The sequence below is a fragment of the Corylus avellana genome, chromosome 2 (genome assembly GCF_965113065.1).
Source record: "Corylus avellana chromosome 2, dhCorAvel1.hap1.2, whole genome shotgun sequence".
Lineage (NCBI taxonomy): Eukaryota > Viridiplantae > Streptophyta > Magnoliopsida > Fagales > Betulaceae > Corylus > Corylus avellana.
Genome location: NC_142491.1, coordinates 10184133 through 10204924, shown reverse-complemented (window position 1 = coordinate 10204924; position 20792 = coordinate 10184133). Strand labels below are relative to the sequence as shown.

General features: G+C 35.6%; 3 protein-coding genes across 6 annotated transcripts; 2 read left to right on the top strand and 1 right to left on the bottom strand.

Moving 5' to 3' along the window:
* Positions 1–527: 527 nt before the first annotated feature.
* Positions 528–5514, bottom strand: LOC132168118 (uncharacterized). Of its 2 annotated transcripts, XM_088512921.1 has the most exons (5): positions 5275–5514; positions 4188–4271; positions 3353–3584; positions 1891–2552; positions 528–1768 (listed from the first exon to the last, which is right to left on the bottom strand). In XM_088512921.1, the coding sequence occupies exons 2-5, from the start codon at positions 4194–4196 to the stop codon at positions 785–787; spliced, it is 1887 nt and encodes a 628-aa protein (XP_088369047.1). In that variant the 5' UTR covers positions 4197–4271; positions 5275–5514; the 3' UTR covers positions 528–784. The 2 variants fall into 2 exon arrangements, with proteins under 2 accessions (XP_088369047.1, XP_088369048.1); XM_088512922.1 differs by lacking the exon at positions 4188–4271.
* A 2922-nt stretch (positions 5515–8436) lies between these two features.
* LOC132172211 (Tetratricopeptide repeat (TPR)-like superfamily protein) lies at positions 8437–11557 on the top strand. Of its 3 annotated transcripts, none has more exons than XM_088513454.1 (4): positions 8437–8556; positions 8693–10865; positions 10978–11193; positions 11277–11557. In XM_088513454.1, the coding sequence occupies exons 1-2, from the start codon at positions 8465–8467 to the stop codon at positions 10788–10790; spliced, it is 2190 nt and encodes a 729-aa protein (XP_088369580.1). In that variant the 5' UTR covers positions 8437–8464; the 3' UTR covers positions 10791–10865; positions 10978–11193; positions 11277–11557. The 3 variants fall into 3 exon arrangements, with proteins under 3 accessions (XP_088369580.1, XP_088369579.1, XP_088369581.1); XM_088513453.1 differs by having other exon boundaries at positions 11274–11557; XM_088513455.1 differs by lacking the exons at positions 10978–11193; positions 11277–11557 and having other exon boundaries at positions 8693–10119; positions 10221–10410.
* Positions 11558–13180: 1623 nt separating this feature from the next.
* LAP6 (Chalcone and stilbene synthase family protein) lies at positions 13181–15066 on the top strand. Its single transcript, XM_088513456.1, has 2 exons — positions 13181–13388; positions 14102–15066. Exons 1-2 carry the CDS (start codon positions 13181–13183, stop codon positions 15064–15066), a joined length of 1173 nt encoding a protein of 390 aa, XP_088369582.1.
* The last annotated feature ends 5726 nt before the right edge of the window (positions 15067–20792 follow it).

The window sequence follows — 20792 nt, the reverse complement described above, 5'->3', positions numbered from 1 at the left end:
CTTAACATCCATAACTATTTTTATAAACCACTCATTATATGTGGACTTCTTCTCATCTTCTCAATATGGGACCGGTGTGTTACAAACTCCTCTTAAATTCTTGACGTCCTCGTCAGGGCCACGTCATGCAATGCTCCAGTACCACATGACCTGGTGTTACTAGGTGGCTTCGATATTATTTGTAACGACCCAGAAAAAAGCCCTAACCACATCTGTGCTATTACACTAAAAGGACTAGTCAATTTGTAGCTTCCTTATAATTTATTATAAAGCCTAGTTTTACCTAGTAGCTAGGCAATGAGAGACTTAGCACCCATGACTATCTTTATAAGGGTTGGCAAAACAGATACTTAGCAAGTACCCGTTTATCCTATGCATGTTTTTTTATAATAAGGTTTTAGATAATTCATGCATATAATCTAAAATCTTATTATTATAAGCCACCCACTTTATGTGAGTTTCTTCTCATCTTCCCAATATGGGACCGGGGTGTTACACTATGTCTTTGCAATTCATGAACAAGCATCAAAGTCCAAGCCATATCTGTACATCTAACTCAAAGTCCAATACACACACCAAATAGAAGATTAGCTATCAGTTACTGTGCATTACAAAAACCATATCCACATACAACTAGATTAGTGATGATATTGATGCTGGCACTAAGCATCCATTTTGCACCATCATAATAACAAGAAACACATTAAATGCACAATACGAGAATCTCTAAAGAAACATAAAAACATCACATAAAACAAAAACACATTAAAAACATAAGCTTGGTTTAACCAACATCTGATTGTGATTGGCCACTTCTTATTTGGATTTTCTGATTGTGAGCATCGTCTAGCATTGTGGCCTTTCTGTCAACACTATCCTTGTTAGGGTTAGGCTCATTTTCTTCTGGTGCTCTTCTTCTTAACTTTCTAGGCCTATCATGCTGATTCGTTAGTAGAGGAGAAAGGATAGTATTGTTTCTCAAGTTGGGACACTCTTGAGGTCCAGGCATTGCATGAATTTCAGGGGAATATGCCTTAATATAAGTCTCCATTTGGTACCACTCGTGCACATAATCTTCGGGCAACTCCTTGTTTGCATAGATAGCACAACAAGCATGAGCACATGGAATCCCATTCAATTGCCAACTACCACAACTACATGTCCTTGTGCTCAAGTTGACTATCCTTCTTGGATGCCATCTACCACAATAACATGTACCAAAGTTGAATAAAATTATTCGATCGTGGCTATGGTCAATTTCAAACTCGAGTTTGTTCCTGCATGGAGCTATATGATTTCTGGCATCTGCTTTTGATCTCTCCAATTTTTTCACAATTTTAGGACAAATGACAAAGTTGGCCATTCGAGCTCCATCTCTCTTTGCTTGAAAGCGCGTCATCAAGTGTCTCCTTATGGTCTCCATCATAGTTAGTATGGGCTTTTCCCTTGCTTCCTTCACCCATGCATTAAATGGCATGGGAAGGTTGTTCAACAACATGTTACTTTTGCTATTGGTGCTAAATGCATGTCTTGACCACATCCTTGGGTCGATTTTATCCAAATAATCAAATGCCTTGCTGTTCATGGACTTTATCACACCCATGTGGTGCTGAAATTGCGGCGCATCTGTTGCTTGAGCTGCAGCCCACAATGCATCCTTGAACGCTTTACTCTTGTATCCTTGACCCTTGAAATTCGCATGCAAGTATCTCACACAGAATCTATGCTCAACACCCGGCATCAATGAATCAAATGTCTCCGCAAGCCCCTACACACACAGTAACACATTAATCGCTTATTTTTGCCAGTGCTTTTAAAATCAAAGGATATGTGCATTATAATCACTTATCAAAAAAAAAAAAATATATATATATATATATATATATATACCTTTTGTCGGTTGGACATAAATGTCCAGCCACGCACATTGTCACTCCTAATATCTTCTAAAAGGATACTCAAAAACCATGTCCATGTATCTCTACATTCAGACTCACACACTGCATATGCTATGGGAAACATGTCATCATTCCCATCCCTACCAATGGCAGCTAACAAATGTCCACCAAACTCACCCTTTAAAAAGCATGCACCCACAGAGATGATGGGCCTACATCCAGCTAGGAGCCCCTTCTTACAAGCATCCAAACATACATACATGCGTTGAAAGAAACTTCCCTCCTTCTTCAGAAATGCAGAGCTACCAGGATTCCATTTCAATATTGCCTCTACATATTCCTTGGTGAGTTTATATTGTTCATCCACCCCATGTTCCGCATAAACATGCAACACATTTTTTGGCTCCTTCATGATCTTTCCAAGCATTTTTTTGATATCTGCATCCTTGCTCAACCTACAAATGTCCTCCTCATCAAGCTTGCAGTACAAGTTACTGGTGTCTTTACACCCCAATTTTGTAAGAGCACTAACAATATCAATTAGGGTCAAATGGTCCGGATCAACATCTCCCATGTTGTGGACCTTCCCCCCAATATAGGCCATATGTGGTCCAAGCAGAGAACCCCCATGATATAGTAAAATCATCAACATATCTACAATACAACCAACCACAAAAACAAAAATAATAATCGTGAACCAAAATGTATACAATGACATTTCTCATTAGAAATACCAAAATCTGTCAAAATGTAGGGAAACTAATGAAAATGAAGGCCAAGTACTCATGTAGATAAAGGAACCCCCATGTAGATTAAAATGTATAAATATGGCTTTTGCCTTTGAAACTTCAACACGCACAATATATGCTTAATTCATTCCAATTATTTTTAATCCCAATCAGTTCAACTATTACAATTAGTTTTTCCTAATTCATTGCTCTTGACTTAGTTTGAAGTTTTGGTTACTTTTCTATTATATTAAACTTAGATTTGAATTTTCTGAAATCGATTTTCTTCTTCCAAGTAATAACATAATTTAAAATTGAGACAAAAGTCCAGAAAAAAATTGAAATCAAAGGTCAATATCCCATAATATCATTCAAGCTTAACATAATTAAAAATAAATAAATAAATAATAATAATAATAATAATAATAATAATAATAATTGCTTACTTTTTACTGTCATAGTTTCAGTTTGTATCACAGCAGAACATCAGACAGGGTTAAAATAAAAATGCATGCTTTAATCAGCCTTTTGGGTCCCAGTGAACAACCGACGAAGTGCATAAAAAAATAAACTTTTTTAACTGGGAAATGTTGATTACGTGGGAGAAACTGTCAAAATGGGAACAACCACATGCTCAGATTATTTTATAGAATGAATCCATACAAAAAGTGCATATGAAATCATGTTATCGAGGGGGAAAAAAAGAAACCAAATGCTTTACATTACCTGAATCCACCTTCTCTTTGTATTTTGTTAGTTCCATTTCCAATCTAGCCATTTCAGCTCCCAAAAAGTGGTTCTCCACCTTCTCCTTGTATTTTGTTAGTTCCGTTTCCAAACTAGCAATTTCAGCCCGCGTTACTTGTTCTATGTCCTTAATCCGTGCAAACATTTTTTTTTCTTCAGAAGTGGACATTTCGTGATCAGCCCCCTCAAAAAACCGACAATCAACAGATGTCTACATGACAAATAAATATGAAGTTTCACAAATTATCAAATTGAAAATAAAACCAATCAAAATTAAAATTTAAAATTACCTTAAAATGTAAACAACCGTACCAAGAAGCATATCACCACACTTCTACAACAGCCAATCCACTACCCCAAGCTTTCAAGACAACCAAGTCAATCAACATTTTGAAATTGGAAAGACCACTGAGATTAAAATCTACTTCTTAAACTTTTGAAATTATTTACAAAAGAAAAAAATAAATAAATAAATAAAAGTGTGAAAATATTTTTTTTGATAAGTAAGGTGTGAAAATATACAAAGAATATTATTTTCAACAGTAAGGAAAGTGCCCCAATATGAGGACTACAAGTACAAAAACTAACCTATCTATCAGCTCAAGGACACAGCAACCAGACATGAATGCTCTATAAATTAGATAATCCATATAATCCCAGCACTTGAAGTAACATAAATGACAGTCTAAACAGAGCTGAACAGCATAAAAGTTTTTTGAACACAGAGAAAGAAATGCACACTGCTAGCTTTCATTGCTTAAATATAGTAAAAATAAAATTGCCGATGTTCATTTCACAACTATGAAGACCTTACCAAAACCATTAGTCATATTCCTTTACAGTTTGATGTTCATGTTCATTTCTGGTGTTACTGCCATCAATGTGCATTTCCAGGAAGCTGCCATAAGAAAAGTATATATGACCAAATTAAAATTGATGATTAATTTATGGTCTTTGTAATTATTTACAGTGCCTTGATAGTTGAATGGAAAATTTCACATATGTTGAAAACAAAGAACCAAACTGATTCTTCCTGGAACTACATTCTACTCAAATTAGAGTCTAAGACCAGATAATTAAGGTTGCATACTTGAGCAACAAAAGCAGAGGCTTAAACAATATATATATATTAGTTTTTTATTTTAAGAGCAGCTAAGTCAAAACCAATCACTTTTACCCATTCTCCATCCCCACAAAGGAAGAACAATTAAACAATACATTCTAGATAATCATTGGCATTCGACTATACATGATATTCAACCCTTGACCAAAATTTAAACAGTATACCAGAAAGCACAGGGAAGTTTCCCTGATGCAAGTCTAAAACTTTATTTAATTTCAGTATTTCCCATGAGAATATATGCCTTTCCATAAAAATGTGAAACTTAACTTTCCTTCTTACCAAAATTCATCATCATCTCAATTCTCAACCCTTCCAAAACCATTAATTTAATAAATTTACCTGTCTCCACACAAATAAAAAGAAAAAAAAAATGTAGAAGGTAATTAAAATCCAAAAAATTATGAAAGAATTACATAAACACACATACGTCCACAAACATCATTCCACTCAAATTACTCAATGACCACAAAATTTGCCCACACAATTCCAAATTCAGCCACGCTGCAAAACCACACATTCAGAAAAGACCAGGCAGTCTCAGGCTCTCAGCCGTTTCCCAATATCCGGCATTTTAAAGCATAAAAAAATAAATAAATAAATAAGAAGTTAATTTCTCGTTAAACTCAAAAATACCAAAATTCTTTGATTAAACAAAAAATGTTAGACTAGTTTCCGTGTCGACCAAAAAAATCCCTATTTTCCCTCCGAAAATTGCAGGATGTCGATGGTTGAAATAACGGATCAGAGAGAAATTTAGAAAATTAGGATTTTGGCTCACCTTGATTTCGAAGGGCCCTTACAGTGATGAAGCCGTCACAGTCGGCTCTAGAAAAAGGTGAGTTCCACCTGACCGAAACCACCCAAACGCCGGTGAGTTCCGCCGGACCGAAACTACCCAAACGCCGTTGATTTCCGCAGGACCCAAACCAGAGATTGGGAATGCTCAGAGAGGGAGAGAAGGGGCGTCTGAGAGGGAGAGAGTGTTGTCCGTATGAGAGGAAGAGAGAGAGAGAGAGCGCCAAAAGAATGGAAAATTATAAATTCGCAACTTAAACTCAATTTTGTTTCAATTTTTCTCCTAACTTACAAAAAAAAAAAAAAAAAAAAAAAAAAAAAAAAAAAAAGGGTGAAATACTAAATACCCTCCGGGTTTCATAACTTTATTTTTTTCTTTTAAGGGTTTCATTTTTATCACAGGAGGTCCCTGTAATTTTAATAATAGACCAAATCAGTCATTCTATTAGTTGACCGTTAGTTGACTTAACCAAATTCCGATGAATCACGTCTTTATCTAAGGCTAGGTAATTGATTCCTTGGCTTTTTTTTTCTTTTTTTTTTTTAAATTTCCGCTACTAGTGTTTTATCAATCACAATCCCCTTTGATGTCTCTACCATAATGACAATTATTCTTATTCTTTATGCTTGATAATTCATCCATCATCTGTCTATGACTTGCTTCTAGAAAATGAACCATAAGAAAACAAAAGACCAACTGGAAACTAATTTTGTTATTCATAAAAACAAAACTTAAAAAGGAGAATAAAACTTCACCTCATAGATCGCTACTAAAAACATATTTAGAGATAATATATTTTTATTTAAAAACAAGAAAAATACAATAACAAAAATCCAACACACCTTCATGCGTTCCACGCTCCACCGCCGACCAACCACTTGCGGCTAGAAAGCATCCTGAGGACCATTGACACATATACCTTGGTTGATCTACAGTAGAGACGAGAAAAATGAGGGAAAAGAGGGAAGGAGAAAGAAGGCGGGTTTTTCTAGGGCTTGGCGGCATAATTCGACTTATTTTATTAAATAAGGTCGACTCTTTAACCTTAATTCAATAACTTTATGTTGGGCTTGTGTTAGATTTAGTTTGTATCGAAGTATGAGTAAAAGAATTCAATCGCTTGCTAAATTTATTTCATATTTTAGCTAAAAAAAAAAAAATACACTTTTTTTTTATTTAACTATTCACTTTTTCAAAGTATTTATGTCCAGGCTGTCAAGCTACTCAAAGTCCCAAATTAGAAGTTCACTTTCACTCACACCTTTTTTTATCTTTTTTAGTGTGGCCACTGGCCACTTTTCTATTTAAATATATTTTTTTAAAAAAATTATTAATGTCCGACTTTTAAGGGTAAAACAAAACATGGCACGCCGCGTGCAAAAATTAAAAAAATAAAAAAATAATAATTTTGCACTGGCGTGCGTGGGCGTGCCACGCACGCCGCGTGCTCCCAATCAGTGCTCGACTTTTAATGTTCTTTTATGATTTGAGCAATGAACAATGCTTCAATGCTCCCCAAATTTTTATTTTTTTTTTACCAAAACAAAGAGCCTGATGGAAATTAAAAATAAGTAATTTGGCTCTTTAAAAATAGGAATTTCTCCAAAATAAGGAGTTGGATGAGAAAGCTGCAGAATTATGATCGTTTCATTTCAACGGGAGAATATCTAATTAGTTTTATTGGGATATTTTTATTTTTTTACTTTTTGATGGGACAAGAATATCCAGTTAGTTTTATTGGGATATTTTTATCTTTTTATTTTTTTGATGGGACAAGAATATACAATTAGTTTTATTGGAGAAATATTTTTGTCGCATCAAAAAATAAAAAGACAAAAATACTCTTCAAATATATCTAACTTAATACTTCGGTTCCGCTCACATATAAACCTTTAACTTAACCATTTAATTAACTTATTAATTTCATGTTAATTTTATATAAAATTTGCGACTAGTCTCAAAAATTGTAACAAGGGCTCCATGTCAGTCCCACCACGTCATTAGACACAAATTGTAGGAAAAGTCTTGGCGTCAATAAAAGGGCAATGTTAGAGGTCAATATTTTTCTCATGGCCCATATTTTCTTATAATCAACTATTAGATTTATAAACTTATGTGAATTCCACATAAGTTAATAGTTGATCTATTATAAGAAAATATGAGCCAAATATTGAGAACTTATGACCCCTAGCATTTTTCTCAATAAAAAAACCATATTTTGCCCATAAAAGTCTATGTGGCTGCCATGTCATTTCTTTGTCCCAACTTTTAGACTAAATTTTTCTCTCTCTCTCCTCCACGTGCATTTTTTTTTTTTTTTTGGTTAAATACTAAATACCTCTAGAGTTTCATAACTTTATTTTTTCCCCTATAAGGTTTCATTTTTATTATAGGAGGTCCATGTGGTTTTGATAATAGACCAAATTAGTCATTCTGTCAGTTAACTTAACGAAATTTCACGTGGACCAATCAAATGTTGACAAGTGGTACCTATTTAATTTTTTTTTTTAAAAAAAAAAAAAAATTGGGGATGACTCTTAGCCATTTGGGGGTGGCCTTTGGCCATGGCCACCCCCATCTGGTCGGATGGGGGTGGCTCGGCCACCCCCTTGGCTCCAAGGGGGTGGCCGAAACCACTCCCAGTGGGTATTGGGGGTGGCCCATGGAGCCTAGGGGGTGGCCGAAACCACCCCTAATGGTGGTTGAGGTTAAATATTGTTTAGCAAAGATTTCAAATAAGTAATGTTTGAGTTATAAAGATTTCAAATTGCATCTTTGACATTTTTTTTTTTTTTGACATATCCACACAAGGGAAGGGGGAGGGGGGATTCGAACTAGTAACCTCCGCTTCATGAGGCGTGGTTCACAGCCGATTGAGCTACTTCTTGGAGACTGTATCTTTGGCATTATATGGATCATTTTGCCCCATTTGATTGTTATACGAGATAATTCATTTAAAATAAAAATAAAAAGGTTGAAATATAATTAAGTTATTTATTCTCCAAGACAAAAATAAATAAATTATATAGTCTTGTCACCGTAATTAAAAGCACTAATTTAGCAAAGTTTGATGATCTGACATACGTGGAAATAAAACACCCAACTAGGTGTGTCTTCTTCTCGAGGAGGAAAACTGGAAAAGAATTGAACTCCAAAACCCGTATTTTGTTTCATGGCCGTCGTTCCCAATTTCCACAGTCGATTATTTACACTCTTTAGAAAGCAATTCTTCAAGTCCAGTTTTCAGCCTCATTCAACTCCCAGGTACCCCTTTTTAATCCTTCTCTTTTCTTTTTCTTTCCTACATTTTCTCACCAACCAAACACGTTGTGAGAAAATGTAGCATTACACCTCTTTACACTTCTTTATATTTTCTTTTAAACTAATTTTCAAAACCCAGGTATTGTTCGTCTCAACAGACCTATACCCACAGTGAGAACGATGACAATGACGACGAAGAAGTGGACCAGGACCAGAGTGTTAAACCCAAACCGCCCACCAAGACCAGAAGGGCTCGAGCCATGGCTCGACTCATCAACTGCAAGCCCTGGTCAAATGATCTTGAGTCTTCTATCTCTTCACTCTCGCCCTCACTGTCCAAAACCTCTGTGCTCCAGACTCTCCGCCTTATCACAGCCCCATCCAAAGCCTTTCAGTTCTTCAACTGGGTGCAGAAAATGGGTTTCTCTCACACTGACCAGTCGTATTTCATGATGCTAGAAATCTTGGGTCGTAATAGAAATCTCAATGTAGCACGAAATTTGCTGTTTTCGATCGAAAAGAGGTCTAATGGAGCTGTTAAGCTCGAGGATCGGTTCTTTAATAGCTTGATTAGGAGCTACGGTGGAGCCGGGTTGTTCCAAGAGTCTATAAAGCTTTTTACGACGATGAAGTCGCTTGGTGTTTCACCTTCTGTTGTTTCATTCAACAGTCTTTTGACGATTTTGCTTAAACGGGGTCGAACTAATATGGCAAAGAATGTGTATGATGAAATGCTTAGTACATATGGTGTTACCCCGGATACATATACGTTTAATATTTTGATTAGAGGGTTTTGTAAGAACTCATTGGTTGATGAAGGGTTTCGGTTTTTTAAGGAAATGTCACGTTTTAATTGTGAACCGGATGTTGTATCATATAACACGCTTGTTGATGGGTTGTGTAGGGTTGGGAAGGCTAGGATTGCGCATAATGTGGTGAAGGGTATGGGGAAAAAACGCATGGATTTGAATCCTAATGTTGTTACTTATACAACTTTGATTAGAGGGTACTGTATGAAACAAGAGATTGATGAAGCTTTGGTTGTTCTCGAAGAGATGGCTAGTCGCGGGTTGAAACCGAATATAATTACCTATAATACTCTAATTAAGGGGCTTTGTGAGGCATCGAAGCTGGATAAGATAAAAGAGATTTTGGAGGGAATGAAGGAAGTTGGAGGATTTACTCCGGATACATGTACATTCAACACAATAATCCAGGCCCATTGCAGTTCTGGAAACTTGGATGAAGCATTGAATGTGTATGGGAAGATTTCGGAGTTTCAGGTCCAACCAGATTCAGCTACATATAGTGTTTTAATTCGTAGCTTGTGTCAGATTGGGGATTATGCTAGAGCAGAGAAGTTGTTTGATGAGCTATCAGAGAAGGAAATCCTGTTCAGGGATGTTGGGTGTAAGCCTCTTGTTGCTGCATATAACCCCATGTTTGAGTATTTGTGTGGAAGTGGGAAAACTAATAAAGCTGAGGGAATATTTAGGCAGCTAATGAAAAGGGGAACCCAAGACCCTCCATCATACAAAACTTTGATCATGGGGCACTGTAGGGAAGGTACATATGAAGCTGGATATGAACTCTTGGTCTGGATGTTAAGAAGATATTTTGTGCCTGATTTTGAGATCTATGAATCCTTGATTGGTGGTTTCCTGCAGAAGGGAAAACCTCTTCTTGCTCAGCAGACTCTAGAGAAGATGCTGAAAAGCTCTCATCTCCCGAAAACGTCCACTTTCCATTCTATACTTGCAGAACTTATTGAAAAGGGCTGTGCCCATGAATCTGCCAGTGTTATAATGTTGATGTTAGAGAGAAAAATTAGACAAAATATTAATCTCTCAACAAATTGTATAAGGTTACTTTTTGGTAGTGGACTGCAAGATAAAGCATTCCAGATTGTTGGCTTGATTTATGAAAATGGGTACACAGTTATGATGGAAGACTTGGTTGGTTTCCTTTGCCAGGGAAGAAAGCTGTTAGAGGCACGTGAAATGTTGCTATTTAGCTTGGATAAGAATCAAAATATTGACATCAAAATTTGCAACACAGTTATAATGGGCCTTTGTAAAATGAAGAAACTTTCAGAAGCATTTGGTTTGTACTATGAATTGGCAGAGAAAGGAGTCCATCAACAGTTGACCTGCCAATATGATTTGAAAACTGCCCTAGACGCTGGGGGAAGATCAAATGAAGCTGGGTTTGTATCTAAGAGGATGCCAAGACAGTGAACATTTGGTACACCAGCTCCAAAGTTTAGCTCTGAGAAGTCGAAAACTCAACAGTTCCAAGTCCTGTGTGTGTGTGTGTAAGTGTTTTATCTTTAATCTTCTTTGTTCCCTTTTGCATGAATTCATACAGAATGAACTATAACTGTTGGTGTGTCTGAAGGATACAATTATTTAATCTATTTCACAGGCTAGGAGCCTAGAAGGGCACAAGAATAGAGCAGGAATCCCTGCATGGAATGTCAGCTCCTAACATCAGGACTCTTTGATTTAGCCCATTGTTGATAGTGGGAGATTGCAGAGAGAACCCAAGCTCAATGTTTGAGCATGTAACCCATTTTGGGTAACTTTCCCAAGGAATTGAAGTGATTTGGTGGATAGACGCCTGACTGAACTTTAAGTTCCAGTGAGTAATTTATTTCCTCTGTTTTATTGTTGAAACTATATCACAAAATCTGGAATTACAACCCATGTGTTCCTGTGCAGAAGGTCATGCTGGATAGAGTGTGGATATGATTTTCAGCCCTGTATGACTTTTGCTGTTATGCCATTGTATAACCCTAGGCACCAAATTCCCAACACCCATATCTCTTTTCTTGTTTTGAAGCACTGAGAAGCTTCTCAAGGGAATTATTCAATGTCCCAAAAATTCTAGTAATGAGTTCCTGGGGCCTCCAAACTTTTTGCTGCACTTTACTGTGAGTAATTTTATTTCGGTTCCTTTTGTCATGTTACTAAAACATATGAAATATGGAAGTAAAACTCTATGTACCATTGTTTTAAGTGAATGACTCATATCACTCATATGAAGCTCCCTGTTTTCAACTCTTCAATGGCATTCTCATGTTTATAAGTGCATATATTTCAAGTTCACTCTCAAAGCTGCTGCTTTTGGTCTTTTTATAAGGGAAAGCCCTTTAAATGTTGGTGGTAAAAATATGATTTATAGTTTCATTGACATAATAATGAAAACTAACATAACACAATGCAATCATATGAAAAATATGACTCTTAGAAAAATGGCTGTTTGAGAAAAAAAAAATAATAATTATATGAATGATGCATTTTAAAAGCCATTAGCTAAAAATAAATAAAGTAGCTCTTAATTAGCAATTTTAGATAGAAATGTGGTTCAGCCAGATTTGGGGATGCTCTTACCGGGTTGGGAACACAAGAAAACTTATGAGCTTGAAAAATTGGCTTAATAATAACTTGTTAATTTGATTGGAGAGCTAGCCACTGGTTGCAAATATTTTTTGTTATTTCAGAAGAGGTGTTTATCCTAATTGTCCTAAAATCAGATGGCTTACTTAATTCACATCCCGGATTCTGGGTATTTCTTATTTTTAATTGGGTTATGCATCAACTGAAACTGGCACAATTTGTTTGGAAGATTTCTTAAGTCAGAAAAATGGGATGGAAATAGAAAAATTCAGAATATGGTACCTACTATATATATATATATATATATATATATATATATATATATATATATATATATATATATCTGTTTGGTGATAAACTTGAGCTCTGCTCGTGTTAAAAAAATTTAAACAAACCAAACTTTAACAATTAATACCCGACTTGGCTTGGGTCGATTAAAGCCATGCCTACATGTCGATGTCACGTACCAACTGTTAAATCACCATTTATCCCAAAAGTTTAAACTGATAAGAAGAGTTAAATTTAATCATGTGAGGCAACACGCGAAATATTTAATTTAAATGTGGGGTGCAAACTCGGAATCTTTAGCACTCATATCATGTAAAATCACCAATTATCTCAAAAACTTAAACTGATAAAAAATATATATATAAATCTAATCAGTTAATCAATACTTTAACACCTACTACTAATTGCATTTTTAGTTTGTTTTAGGTTTGGTTTTGGGGAGCTCATCCCATTTTCATTTTTAGGATCACTCACTTCTTCTTTTCGGATCAGAAGTGGAAATGATCTCCCCTTCCCCAATAACCATTTCCTTATTCAATTATTAACAAAAAAAAAAAAAAAAAAAAACTACCAATTGCATTTATCTTTTTCACGTTTGCCTTTTCATACCTGTAATAAGCAAAAGGGGATGATCATGATGCATGTGGTAAGTTAAGATCGGGTTGAGTGCTCAACCGAAAGTAAGAAAAAAGATCGTTACCTTATTATCTACTCTCACACTTCCTGCCCCATAACCCGAAACTCAGCCAAAACCCAATAAACAAATCATTTCCTCTCTTTTCATGCTCTTCATTCTTGGCACCAACTTCTCTCCAAATCATAAACCAAGCTCCCCCATTTATACTCTCCACTCTATATCACAAAAATCTGCCTAAGTTTTTCTCATCAAACCTATCTTTGATATTTTCTTCTTCTTCTTCCTCCTACACCTCCTCACAAACATGTCAAGGATTAATGGCAATGGCGATCCTGACAGATTATATCATGCAGCACAAACCAGACGGCTTCCTTCCCCAGGGAAGGCAACAATCCTTGCTTTGGGGAAGGCCTTCCCCAGCCAACTCATTCCTCAGGAGTGCTTGGTGGAGGGCTACATTCGAGACACAAAATGTGTTGACTCCTCCATCAAAGAGAAGCTGGAGCGCCTGTGTAAGCAAAAATTACTTCAATAGTTCATGGAGATCTCTTGTTTTATTTGTTGGTTTCTAACCTGTCCTGGCTTAGTTTTGACATCTTTGCAAATATGTGCTTTATGGTTGAACGTGAATTGTAGGGGTTGCATGCGAATTGTGTTCGTATGTTAGGTTCGGATCATGTTTTGGTATAGATATAAGACTATATAAGTCAAGCTCCTCAATCATAACCTACGAATTTCATGTTAAGTTTATGTCAGGCTAGTGAGTCATGTCAAGAATTGTCAGTCTTTATATCGTATATCGAGTTCGCGTCATGTCAAGACATTAACATGAGACTATATAGGTCAATCCTAATATGACTCATTTAATTAAATAGGTCAAACCTTTCGATCGTAACCTACTAATTTTGTGTTGAGTTCGCGAGTGGTGACAAAAATTGATAACCCTAAATGGAATTGTAATGATCAAAGCACTAGAGGCTAGCTAGAACAGTAGTATAGAAAACTGAACATTTCACCTTCGCTTTTTTTTTTTTTTTTTTTTTTTCCTTTTTGGGAAATAATTGGTTCTTTTTCTTACCCAAAAAAAAAAAAAAAATCAAAACATTACGAAACTTTCCTTAAAAAAAAAAAAAAAAAAAAGAAAGAAAAAAAGCACCCCTTAAAAATGGTTCATGATGCCCCTAGACTCATCATGCATTTCTGTTTAATTTTTCTGTTTTGTTAGGTAAAACCACCACTGTGAAGACAAGATACACAGTAATGTCCAAGGAGATCCTAGAAAAGTACCCTGAACTTGCAACTGAGGGCTCACCAACGATCAAACAAAGGCTTGAAATTGCAAACCCGGCAGTCCTAGAGATGGCAAAGGAAGCCAGCCTTGCCTGCATCAAAGAATGGGGAAGGCCAGCCCAAGACATCACCCACATCGTCTATGTTTCATCGAGCGAAATCCGCTTACCGGGTGGTGATCTTCACCTCTCCAGTCAGCTCGGCCTGAAGAGCGATGTTGGCCGCATAATGCTATACTTCCTCGGCTGCTACGGCGGCGTCACCGGCCTTAGGGTTGCCAAGGATATCGCTGAAAACAATCCGGGAAGCCGGATTTTGTTAACCACTTCAGAGACAACTATACTCGGTTTTCGCCCTCCTAACAAGGAACGCCCTTATGATCTTGTTGGGGCTGCACTTTTTGGCGACGGAGCTGCTGCTGTGATTATTGGATCCAACCCTTTAACGGGCCAAGAGTCTCCTTTCATGGAGCTAAACTATGCTGTCCAACAATTCTTGCCAGGGACGCATAACGTGATCGACGGCAAGCTTTCCGAAGAGGGCATAAACTTCAAGCTTGGAAGAGACCTTCCACAGAAGATTGAGGAAAACATTGAGGAGTTCTGCAAGAAGCTGATGTTGAAGGCTGATTTGAAAGAGTTCAATGATTTGTTCTGGGCAGTTCATCCCGGAGGACCAGCAATTCTCAATCGGCTGCAGAACACCTTGAAATTAACATCTGATAAGCTTGAGTGCAGTAGAAGGGCATTGATGGATTATGGGAATGTCAGCAGTAATACCATTTTCTATGTCATGGACTACATGAGAGAGGAGTTGAAGAGAGGAAGGGAAGAATGGGGGCTTGCCTTAGCATTTGGACCAGGCATTACCTTTGAGGGCATTCTCATCCGTAGCCTGTAATCATATCTCTTACAGACTTTTTCTTCTCAACTTTGAAGTTAATTTCTCAGATTTATGGAAGTATGGAATAACATGCAATTTGATGTTTCTTTCCTTGAAAGTTTCTTAAACTAACATATCACCATATCAAAAAATTTACAAGTTTTATTTATGATCAAATCACATAGTTGATAACATGTTGTATTTTTTTTAAGTTACACTCATGATAGTAACCTCTATATGTTCGTTTTACGGCTTCGTTTCCGTTCTCTTTTGAAATGATCAATATTGGATTTACTACCAAACTTTAAAAGAGAGCTTGTAGCAATGAGGGCCGGGATTTCTTCTATCCAAACTTGATTCGTAACGTTTTGTAAAGCTCTTGTAGCTAGACTATGAGCTGCACCGCTAGCTTCCCTTTTCACATGGCAAATCAGGCGATGTTGCCTCGTGAGTCATTTATTTATTTATTTATTAACTACAATGCGTATTTATTTAATTACCTCATAAATTGGTAAATCAATAGGAAAATGCTAGAATCTAATAAAAACTCTACATTTTGCTCATAAAAGTCTATGTGGCAAGATGTCACATCATATTTTTTGTGAAACAAAAAAAAAAAGACAAAAAAAAAAAAAAAAAAGATGATGTGGCATGCCACATTGACTTTTAGGACAAAATATGGAGTTTTTATTAGATTCTATCTCAAATCAAAACGATCAAAATCAAATAGATCTCTAATGGATGAAGGTCTCTAATTAAATCCTAATCTCTCGGGTTGACTTGAGAGTTGAAAGTATATGTGTCAGCATCAGATTGGACAATATAAACCCATACTCATAATATATGTCTCTTCTTTGTGCAACAGCCTCTTCACTTTCTCTGTAGAACAGAAGTTTCCAAAATATACTCCTTTTTTTTGTTCCCCATCACCTGCGCTGTATTTCTTCTTCTTCTTCTTGAAATCATCGATCGATCGATCGGATTTCTCTGGTGGAGAGAGGAAGTGGGGCAATGGATACCGTTGCCTTGTCTCAGCGTCTTCGTAACTTTTGTTTGCCCGGCCCTGGTTGGGCCACCCGCCACCACGCCTGCCGCCGGCGTTTCAGGAAGAGCTCGGTTTCTTGGCCGTCGCTGTTCTATCATGATTACGGGATACCGGACGAGAAGGAGACACCGGAGACTGCTGCTCCGAATACCGGCGGTGGATCTAATGAAGAGGATATGCCGATGGTGGTGAAGAAGCCAGAGAGAAAACATAGCAAGCGTGTACGACCGGCGGCGCCGAGAGTCTCAGTGAAAAAACAGAGAGTTCCGATTGCTCTACCGAACGATGAGATTGTAAGGGATTTCGTCGCCATCACCGGAAAGAGGCCGGTGAGGAAACCTCAGAAGAGAAAGAAGCTCGTTCAGAAAAAGCTCGATTATCTTTTTCCGGGTTCCGGTTTGGGTCCTATTATTATGAGTCTCTACAAAAGATAGTAAGACGACGGCAATGGTATAATTTTTTTTTCTTTTTTCTTTTTTTAAATTTTGCTGTGCAGTCTGTTTGACTGTCGAGAAAACGGAGGAAAAATTTTCTCATCGTCAATGTTTGTGATTATTAGCCGAAATTCTATGTTTGTTTGTAGTGATTATATATATATATATATATATATATATATATATATATATTCTACTTTTGTTATGTGTTTCTTCATCTATCCATGCAAACGCATGATTGAAAGTTTTTGTTTTATCGTTTTTTTTTTTTTTAATAGAATGAGGAAGGGATTGTTTTATCTACTTAAATAGGCTTGAGATCACCATCTTCTTAATTATGACATTGCCACATTAGCCGAGTAATATGGGTATTTATAATTAACAAATGTTATAAATACTAAATCTTTTACTATAAAATATGTATCGAAATGATTGAATTGATCTAGAGCTTATTCATTGCCGTCAATAGTATTTTTCTTTATTAGTTATTTTGATCATCTTTAATAAATAAGCTCAACATTATTTTGGTAAAAAAATTTAGTACCTCTATCATTTTTCTTTATAATTTTACGTCCTTTTATGTGTATGATTAAATTTTATTGATTTATTGATGTATATATTATCATGCAAGTCATTTAAAATTTTCAAGTAATATGGCATCTTGAAACTTTTTTTTTTTTTTTTTGAAGGGAATGAGCATAATGTTATTAATGAAACAAGCACATTGCTTGATAGAGAATTACATCACGAATACAATGGGAAACTTTCTTTTTCATCATTAAGAAATAGTGCCTCTTTCGCAAGACAATGGGCTCCATTGTCTGCAAATTGTCGAGTATGAATGATTTGTAAACGAAAAATCTTGAGCCTCAATCATATGGTCGTATTTAGCTTCTTTTCACGAAGCTTGCACCACTTGAAGAGCATCATGCTATGAGACGTGGCTTCCACAATTACAAGGTCAATTACGTAGTCCTCTGCCGCAGCTAAAATAGCCTATACCTCACCCTTACAGTCACGGACTATGACACCAATACACATCTTGCAGTCAAGTAGCTGCACAAAAATTTAATAATAGATTCTTCCATTTACTACGAAAATGGTTAAAAATATAATGAATTATATTATATATTGTAGACATTTTTCTTTATCTAATCTTTATTATGAGTTTCCTTATATTAGGACTCTTATGTTGCATTTGAAATTAGGAATTCTAAAGTATTGGGATTTAAATATATTATCTATACTCCTAATCATTCTTTCTTTCTTTCTTTTTTCTTTTTTTTTTGCTTATTTAAATATCAATATTAAAAAGGAAGGCAAAATTTTCCAATTTTGTTCAATAAAGTCTACTGATTCATTATCAACCTAGCTACGTACGTAGTTGCTGGCAACATAAAATATACTACATTTTTACTTGCACTAAAGGATACAAATAAAACAAAAGTTAAATAATTTTCAATATATATATATATATTGTGGTTTGAGATATATTTTGTGGTTTGAGAATGTTTTAAATGAAATGTGTGGAAGAGCATTGAATGAAGGAAGTCACACATGAAAAAAAGAAAAAGTCAACTTGACATTTACAAAGTCCAACACTCTTAAAGCAATGGCTTCAAAATAAGAGAAATGCAAGATGTTCTTTTAATATTGATTTGGTCTTAAGCGAAGAACACCTAGCATTTTTTTAAAACAATGCTTAGGTATATAAATTTGTGCGTAAACTCTAGTATGGGGTGAAGCATCGCACGTGTGTGCGTAATAGGGTGCTAATGACACATGCACTTGACACTAAGCATCAGAGCCCAGAAAGTGAAACTACATAATATTTACGAGCAATTTCAATTTCTTGTTCTATTATTTTTCGAACACTTAATAACATCAATGCTGTATTTACAAAAGAATTTATCATACGTGAATATTGTTTTCTAAAAAAGTAGAAAAAAAAAAAAAAAAAAAAAAACTTACCCTATCGGTTCCTAAAAAAAAAAAATATCTACGTAGAACCAGAAAAATACCAGAAAAAACCGTATGTTCCTTTTATTGTATTGTTGTTAGCATATATGTAACACAACGCAAATTACATGATTATAAATTTGCATTGCATATTTGTACTGTTCAATAGTTAAAAATCATATGATGGAAAGGCTTATTAACGCATAAAGTATTATTATTATTATTATTATTATTATTATTATTACACCTTATTTTCATATTACCACATGCAAGACAAGTAGATTACAAATTTACAACATTGTACTTCACTATTTTTAAAAAATATGTCTCTTAAGAAAAGACAAAGTTTTAAAAATATAACCGGTAGGTTAAGATAAATATTTAAAAATATGACAATTCTTACAAAAAAAAAAAAAAATATGTGACAATAAGAAAATTAAAGACAATCATTCAAAAATATGACGATAAGGGAAAGACAAATATTCAAAAATATAAATATTTTGAGAAAGAATAAAGAAATTATTGAAAAGATAATATTTAAATGTAATAATAAAAATAAATAGCTAAAATTGTGATGTTAGTTATTATTTAAAATAGAGAAAAATAGTTTTTGGCTATTTAGTTTACTAGGGATGCTGCCCCTACGTCCATATTCTATCCAAAATCTTAATTGCCACGTGTTCCATATACCACATATTTTAAATGTTGTTTCACAAAAGAATTCGCCACCTATAATTAATTTAGATGTAACGAAACCAAAATAACATAACTATAAAAGCTTTACATATTTATGGGTTCGCTAGATTTTAAATTTTCAATTAATCCTTAAGATATATATGATACATATTTATTAATGAGGTTTGATACGGACACAACACAAACTCAACTCATGGCCAACTTCTCTTCTACGTGTAAAAAAAATTTAAATTTTAAACCAAATAAATTGTTTTTTTTCCCAAATTTTCAGAATCTCAAAATCCTCTCTATCAATTTTTTTTTAAAAAAAAATGACACGTAGGAGATAAGTTAGCCATAAGTTGGATTTATTTGGTTTAAAATTCAAATTTTTTTTACACGTAGGAGAGAAGTTGGCCATGAGTTGGGTTTGTGTTGTGTCCGTATCAAACCTCTTATTAATTATTGCTAAATCTAATCTAATGGATGAAGATCTCTAAATCCTAATTTCAGTTGGGTTTCCTCTTGAGAGTTTAAAATATATGTGTCAGCATCCGATTAGACAATATACCCTGCTCCATAATATATATTATTTAAAATATATGAGTGGCGCCAGCGCCAATAGTCTCAAAGATAAAACAAAGAGGTTTGATTGCTTTACCGAACGATGAGATTGTAAGAGATTTCATCGCCATCACCGATAAGAAGTCGGTGAGGAAACCCAAGAAGAGACCGGTTCAAGAAGAGATGGATTTTGTTTTTCTGGGTTCGGGTTCGGGTCCCGTTATTATGGGTATTTACAAAAATAGTAAGACGCCGGCAAGGACGACAATGGTCTAACTTTTTTATTTCGCTAAGCGGCCTATTTGGTTGTCGAGAGAACGAACGAAAAGCTAGGTCATCTGTTTGTTCATCGTCAATGATTATTGGTCGAAATTTTGATGTTTGTGTGTAATGATTCTTTGTTATCTGTTTGTTCATCCGTCCACACAATTGTTACGTGACCAGCATGTGACTATCTGTTTTTTCTTAGGGGAGTTATCATGTTAGAGGAGTACTACACATCCCAAATTTTCCTCCAAAAAGTTAGTTCCCAAATAATGTGTCATAATCTCATGAGATTTATTATTTTGGGAAGTGTGTCACCAACTCATGGGATGGTGACATATCATTTGGAAACCAACTTTTGGGAAGGAAGTCTTTGGATGTCTAGCATTTTCCATCATGTTAATAGGCGGTTAGTGATGTTTAATGGTCACTGTGGACAATCAGAATTAGGGTACCCCCTCTCTCAGCTAGGCCTTTATCTCTAGCAGTCGTTGGAGGGGGAGAACCTTTGTTCTCCCCCTCCAGCCCTCCTCCCCTCTCCCTCTTTTGCCTCCCTCCTCCCCTCCCATCACCCTCTTTCGCTTAGTGAGCTAGCCTATTTACTTAATGCGCCTATCTCTTTGGGTGATTTTTTTCCTTTCCCTTTCTCTCTGCCTCTTCCCCTTCCTTTGGTCCGTAGTTGTTTTTGCTTCTTTTTGTATTTGCTTTTATTGTTTTTTCTGCTTGTTTAGATACACTTTGTGGGTGATGCTCTTGGGGTTTCACTCAAACTTCCCCCTCTATTTGAGTGTGCCGCCAATCTC

Bases quoted from the DNA above. Each gene is read 5' to 3' on its own strand.
- LOC132168118 (XM_088512921.1), bottom strand. The intron at 2,553-3,352 runs GTAATGTAAAGC...GTTGTATTGTAG, and splicing joins CAAAGAGAAGGTGGATTCAG to ATATGTTGATGATTTTACTA. The intron at 1,769-1,890 runs GTATATATATAT...CTGTGTGTGTAG, and splicing joins TTATGTCCAACCGACAAAAG to GGGCTTGCGGAGACATTTGA.
- LAP6 (XM_088513456.1), top strand. From the start codon at position 13,181: ATGTCAAGGATTAATGGCAATGGCGATCCTGACAGATTATATCATGCA. The intron at 13,389-14,101 runs GTAAGCAAAAAT...CTGTTTTGTTAG, and splicing joins AGAGAAGCTGGAGCGCCTGT to GTAAAACCACCACTGTGAAG.
- LOC132172211 (XM_088513454.1), top strand. From the start codon at position 8,465: ATGGCCGTCGTTCCCAATTTCCACAGTCGATTATTTACACTCTTTAGA. The intron at 8,557-8,692 runs GTACCCCTTTTT...TTCAAAACCCAG, and splicing joins CAGCCTCATTCAACTCCCAG to GTATTGTTCGTCTCAACAGA.